Source organism: Hippocampus comes, unplaced genomic scaffold, assembly GCF_001891065.2.
Source record: "Hippocampus comes isolate QL1 unplaced genomic scaffold, H_comes_QL1_v1.1 scaffold37, whole genome shotgun sequence".
Taxonomy (NCBI): Eukaryota; Metazoa; Chordata; class Actinopteri; order Syngnathiformes; family Syngnathidae; genus Hippocampus; species Hippocampus comes.
Window position 1 is genome coordinate 114409 of NW_017805535.1, and position 7075 is coordinate 121483.

The 7075-nt window shown below is 41.4% G+C and overlaps 1 protein-coding gene across 3 annotated transcripts in view; it reads left to right on the plus strand.

Annotated features, from left to right (window-relative positions):
* The first annotated feature begins 2501 nt into the window (after nt 1-2501).
* cfdp1 (craniofacial development protein 1) overlaps nt 2502-7075 on the plus strand; it is a 21182-nt gene continuing 16608 nt past the window's right edge. For all 3 annotated transcript variants that reach the window (XM_019878152.1, XM_019878150.1, XM_019878151.1), the window contains exons 1-2: nt 2502-2767; nt 5668-5797. In XM_019878152.1, coding sequence (XP_019733711.1) covers nt 2701-2767; nt 5668-5797 — 197 coding nt within the window. In that variant the 5' untranslated portion in view covers nt 2502-2700. The remainder of the gene's footprint in view (nt 2768-5667; nt 5798-7075) is intronic.

The following is a 7075-nucleotide window of genomic DNA, read 5'->3' on the forward strand; positions in this document are numbered from 1 at the left end:
TTAGTGGCCGCCTCATGTCGTTCACTTCAAAGAGCCGGCTCTAAGAGTCGGCTCGTTCGCGAACGACACATCACTACACGTCATGTTGCACGAAATAGCGAGAGTGCATGAGGAGAAAGGCGGCGACAAGCTTCAATGAATAAGTAAAATGTAACTTTCGTATTTTTAAAAATGTATTTATTTATGAAATGTTGCTGACCTCCAAAATCGGAGCAGGGTGGGATTGGAGTTATTTTCTACTGTGGTCTAGGACTGGGTTTGGACGGGATTTTTTTACCGGCGTGGAATGGGACAGTTGTGAAAATCCAATCTCGCTGCACCCTCTAGTGCAGGGGTGGCCAACCAGTCAGAGACGAAGAGCCAATTTTTTTTACTGTGTTACTGCAAAGAGCCACATCATACCCTTCCTCGCGCGCGTGAACACACACGCTCACGCACACACACACACACATTTTTTTGGCCAAAGATCGACTTTTGAAGCGACCAACTTCCCACGAACGACCCGATCGCGCACGTGTAAGCATGCACACACACACACGCACGCACGCACACACGCTCTCGCACGCACGCACTCACGAGCGCGAGTGCCCACCAGTGCACTCGAGCATATATGCACGCACACCACGATGAGCAACAGTCGGAACGGGCGAAAATGAACGAAAGCTAAAGATACAAACAAACAAATCTTTTTTTTCCCCTCCCATTTCCACCTCCCACCCCTTGCGGTCGACTTGGGACCAGTTCGCTGGCTCCCGGCCGATTCTGATCAACGTATTGGGCACCACTGCCTTAAAATCAGAAGTAATTCGCTGACTAGCTTAGCGGTTAGCGCTGAGCGCCGTTGTTTGCGCATGAGCGGTGATGCAGTCATCTTATTAGTTGTCCTCTATGTCAATCAAGTAACGGGATTGATGATAGGCTGACGTAGTACGTTCTGTGTATTTAGCGCCTTGTTTGAATGGCATCGCCACTGCCGAGGCGTTTTCGACGCTTGTCGTGTGAAAGCCCGGGAACCAGCCAAAGAGCGGATGCGAGCGCGAGCCTCGGGTTGGCCACCCCTGCTCTAGTGGGTGGATCTACCACCTGGTTGGTCATGGAAATGCTTTCAATAAGAGTTAATGAAAATTAAGAAATAACGAGAGAAGGGAATACAAATAATACTACTGCTTTGGGAAAGAATAAACTAACAACAACAAACCCGTAATCATTAAACTTTTTTTAAAGCCATCAAGGCATGATGAGTAAAATAGTCCACATTGCTTTTTTTGTTTTAATTGTTCCATATTGCCCAGCACTAATGTCAAGATGGTGGCACTTCACCACTTCTGTTCATTATGGTTGCTGAAATGTGGGCACCCATGCCCAGGGCACGGGTGCCCAAGTCTGGTCCTCAAGATCCCCTATCCAGCTGTTTTGCGTGCCTCTCTCTCCCAGCACAAGTGGTTGAAACAATCATCATCGTTATCGGGCTTCTGCAAAGCTTGCTGATGAGCTGTTCTCTTGAATCAGGTGTTTTGGGGGACGGCTAGATAGATATTTTCGAGGACTGGATTTGGGCACCCCGGTATTTGGAAGTTGGGTATGTTGAAGAGGAAAATAGTGATAAGTCAGTTGGTAGATGACACAAACGTTTTTTAAAAGATGAGAATCAAATTCCCTTAGCACTTGAAAACATTGGGTGCTTTCTCAAAGGCTTTTGGGTTGAAACTAAATGTGGATAAATGCAGTTCAACCGTACGTTTTATGGATGGGTGGATATTGACGTCGAATTCCTGCCCTCTACAGTCAATTAATGGGATTACAGTTATGAAGGAGGTTAAATCCTTCCATTGTCCCAAACACGTCTTGCCCAAGACAAAAAAACTGCAATGGAAAGCAAACATTTTGGAAGCAATCCAGATACATGGAAATCCAATCTTAACAGATGACTTCAGGGACAAATTACAATCTTTGGGAGGGTGCTTTTGTCCAAAACGTGCTTCTCTATTTCTTTCAAATAAAATGCTAAGATAATAATTACATGGGAATCTGTTACAGTATGGGTATTTCTGTGATTTGCATAATTTTCTGCGTTCTGTTAAACAAACAAACAAAAAAAAGGATGATAGTCATTACACTGCCATATATATATATATATATATATATATATATTGCGTGTGCGTGTGTGTGTGTGTGTGTGTACACACGCACACACGCGTATCGTGTTTTATTTTTATTTTATGTGTTGTGTTAGATGATTTTGTTATTGTTTGTTTAATATTTTATAAAAAAAAGTGATTTGTTAGATCTGCAGCTGTTGTTAAAGCGCTGTATAAATAAAGATGTATTATATTGTATTGTATTGTATTTGTTCCTTCAATTAATACAGTAAAAGAACAATAATAAAGTTTGCATCCATTATGGTTGGTGGCAGTAGTGTGCATTACCGTTAATTGAAACACTCCATAAAAGAAGAAGAAGAAGAAGAAGAAGAAGAAGAAGAAGAAGAAGAAGAAGAAGAAGAAGAAGAAGAAGAAGAAGAAGAAGAAGAAGAAGAATGTAGTGCATCCGCTGGAGGAGAATATTTCACATTTCCTTCGTTGTGGTGTAGCGAATGAAAGGCGAAACGTTCTGCGTTTATTGTTTGTAATTATTGTTATTATTATAGTATTCAGAGACGTTATTTTAACGCTCGCATCGCCTTTCAAATCATCTCCTGCGATGAACTATACTGACAGTGACTCTGATGGGTATTTGTCCAGTGAGGATGCAGATTACGTTCCATCAGGTGAGAACAGCGCAGCCTGCAACCACGATGTAAACATGGCGTCTGTGTATTTGAGCATTTATGAGTACACTTTGGTCTTTGTTAAACTGTACATCATTAACAGGTGGCCATCACAGATCGCAAGCATTCATCTGTTCATGTAACTGAAAAGCTTTTGCACTTTTGTGACCGCGACGAAATTGACATCTCTATGCTCATGTATCGTGTTGTGTTTCCAGGTATCCTCCCTAAAATTAGGACGGCAAATTAATTAAATTCTGAATGTTCTGAAATTCTGTCTTGATGACACAAAGAGTCCTAGACATTTAGTTTAACACTCCAGACATCTTCCGCCTGCATGCTTGATTGGATTAACAGGTCTGTAGCCATGTAGTAGATTTACTGCAACTCAGTTGATACGATCTCTGTTTAACTCCTAATTTACGAAACTATTATCCTTATTGACAGTCATGTTTTGTGGTCAACCCAAAGCTGTAGCTGTTTTGTCGTGAATCACGATTGCTTGTGCAAGTACAAATTCTGCGCAGGTCGAAGTGTGCCAGATCGTGGGGTAGTGGGGAGAGCAGCTGGCACCAAGGTGACTCTTAATTCCATCGCGTAACGGGTTCAGATACCTTTCTGTACCTTTTAATTATTATTATTTGCATTATTCTCAACTATGTCTATAATTTCTTGCAGCCAGTCGGGAGTTGTACACGAGCCATTTTGTTTCACGTGTAGATTGAAAAATTGAACAGTTATGCAGTTCAGCGATTTCAATGGAGCTTGTGAAACAAAAAATAATTGCTAAAATGATTAGGGCCCCTTAGCAGACAGCCCTCACAGTGCCGAGGTGCAGGGTACGAGCTCCGGCCTTCCTGTGAGGAATTGGCATGTTCACCCCTTGCCTGCATGGGTTTTCTCCGGGTACACCAGTTTCCTCCCACATTCCAAAAATGTGCATGACAGGCTGATTGAACACTCAAAATTGTCCTAAGGTGTGAGTGTGAGCACGGATGGTTGTTCGTCTCTGTGTGCCCTGCAATTGGCTGGCAACCGATTCAGGGTGTCCCCTGCCTAATGCCCGATGACAGCTGGGATAGGTTCCAGCATGCCCCGCGACCCTTGTGAGGATAAAGCGGATCAGAAAATGGATGGATGGATGGATGATTAGGGCCCCTTAGCACACAGGCCTAACAATGCCGAGGTGCAGGGTACGAGCTCTGGCCATCCTGTGAGGATTTGGCATGTTCTCCCTGTACCTGTGTGGGTTTTCTCCGACTACTGTACTCTGGTTTCCTCCCACATTGCAAAAACATGCCTTGCAGGTAAATGGAACACTTTAAATTGTCAACTCTAAATTGTCCCTAGATCTCACACCTAAGGACAATTTTGAGTTGAATGTGAGCGCGAATGATTATTTGTTTATATGTGCCCTGGTGCCCGAAGACAGTGGGGTTAAGCTTCATCAAGGTTGTGGTTCGGGTAAGGATGAGCAGGGGTTAATAATCAAAAAAGATCAAATCAATCATGCAAAAATTTGTTTGTGATTAGAATTAAGAATAGTTCTATAGTATTGCATATGTATATATAAAAACAAAGTTGAGGTAAGGTTATTACAGTCAAACCTCGGTTTTCGAACGTCTAGGTTCTCGACCAATTCGGTTTTCGACCAAAAATTTCGAGTTTTTTTATGCCTCGGATGATGACTGAATTTCGGTTCTCCAACGAACTGAGCGCACTTGAATGCACCATTTCACTCCTCTCGCCTTCCCTACACTAGGAAGTGACGCTTCCTCGTGTAGCGTTCCATTGTGAACAGATGTGTTCAATAAAGATGTTTTTATTAAAAAGAGTGGTTTCGGTTTTCGAACAATTCGGTTTGCGAACAGCCTTCTGGAACGGATTATGGTCGAAAACCGAGGTTTGACTGTATTAGGAAACACAACGTTACTGGATTGATATTACCGCAGCTGGATGGAATCAGGAGCCAGTTAATGTAGAAGTTGAACTGTAACACGACATTTGTATTCCAAGGACTGTAGTATGACCGTACATTGGCACAGCGTGAGATGATGTTCTCTACTCTCCAAACTATGTCTCATTAAATTAAATGCTGCTCTAACACTTTCCAAACAGGAGTTTATAACTACAATATCTTTGTCCAAACGATGTGGAGAAACATCTCTATTTTATTTAGTCAGGTATCTTGAAAACAAAACGATAACAATATTGTTGTGAAAGTGCTATATAAATCAGGATGTATTGTATTGTATTCCTATCTGACCAACTTCCCACAATATGGTTATAATTATCGTATCATGACATTTGGATCTTCTTACAGCCCAAATAAATAGTCATTTTTCTTTGAAAATTTGGTGCCTAACTCAAATTGTTTCTAAAAAGGGACACTCATAATTTGATGTTCTACTGCATTGTTGTGTGCCCACAAAATCATTCTTCCACATCAATACAATCTTGTCATGAATCTTCACAGTCACTTCACAGTTACATTTTCATTAATTGTTTTGCAAAACCAATATGGTAACACTCTATTTGAATATTTTAAAATATGTGTCATGGTTTTAATGAAATCTACTTAAATGATTTTTAAGTAACAGCATGTAAATGATCGCATCAGAGACCCTGTCATCCACCATTGGCCTCATTCAAATGGACTAATTCAGCGGTCAATAATACTTAATGCTCTGTAGCGGCAAAATTATGATTAAAAGCTTGCAAATCTTATCTATATATTTTTTTGGAACCCTACATTTGACCATCACAAGTAGCCCGACTGTTGTCAGCCAAAAAAATTGTCCTCCAGCTGAATATTTGTGATTTGAATGTGTTGTTTTTGTCCAGTGTTTCATGTGAAAATAGCATTCTATTTCTGTTCTTATTTCCATGTTTCTCCTCAGATAATAACGTCAGCGAGGATGACATCAATGAGTGTGAAAAGGAAGACCCTTTGGATGAAAATGATAGCGTGCCACTTCCTGACAGCATGGCCAAGAGGAAGAAGGTCAAGAAAAAAAACAGCAGTTTGAGGTGGGTTGAGGAGCCAGGGGACGTGAGAATTGGTGGGTCTGCTCAATAGGACTTGAATGAGCCACCAAAGTTGAGATCTGTGTCGTATCTTTATTTCGGACTTAAGGTTCGATCAATGATTTGTTTTATTTAATGTAAAAATAAATAATCGAGAATACAGTAGTTTTACAGATAGATGAAGACAATTAATATTAGAAATATGATACCAATATTTCCATCATAGTTTAACCCTTTTAGGGACAATGGTTACTACAGTGGACAGTTTAATATGTTATCAGGTTATACAGGGTGCATGAAAGGGTTAGTATAAACTTTTTTTTAATTCCTAATACATTAATTTATTTAGCAAGTCTTTCTTCGACTCATGTATTTTAATATCATAAAAACATTTGTCACAGTCGACTGCATCTGTGTTCTGTACTCCACTTACACAGATGAAAAATTTGAATTCAATTAAAAAGTCCCAAGGGGCAATTTAAAAGTGCATGACAGCAGCTTTGACAGCAGCTTAAGAGGCGTATTAAACTCAGGCTGCATATTCAGATAAACAAGAAAGCCATAGCACAGTATGTTTCCTGTACATTAATAATAAACACAACTGAGTTCAGTATTTTGATGTGGCCTTACAGTTTCTCATGTGACCCCTTGGGACAATTTGCTGTACACCCCAGGTCTTAAACTTTGTGTGTGATATATATATATATATATATATATACACACACACACACACACACACACACACACACACACACACACACCTTTATTTATTTATTTATTTATTCCGGAATTTTCAGAAAAGTCCACTTTCATCTCTGTATGTTTCATGTTCGTGGGACCAGTTCTCACGGGTTGCAAGGAATAAAACCCTGTATTTTCATCGTGGACTTCGTGTCGTCACTCATGCCGCATTCTGAGGGCGCTACAGCGCTGTTGACATCAAACTGGGCGGCCCGGTGGTCCAGTGGTTAGCGCGTCGACATCACAGTGCAGAGGTCGTGGGTTCGATCCTGGCTCTGGTCTGTCTGTGTGGGTTTTCTCCGGGTACTCCGGTTTTCTCCCACGTTCCTAAAACATGCATGGCAGGCTGATTTTACACTCTAAATTGTCCCTTGGTGTGAGTGTAAGTGCGGATGGTTGTTCGTCTCAGTGTGCCCCTGCGATTGGCTGGCAACCGGTTCAGGGTGTAGACGGCTGGGATAGGCTCCAGCATGCCCCGCAACCCTTGTGAGGGTAAAGTGGTTCCGAAAATGGATGGATGGATGGATGGATGGCTGGACA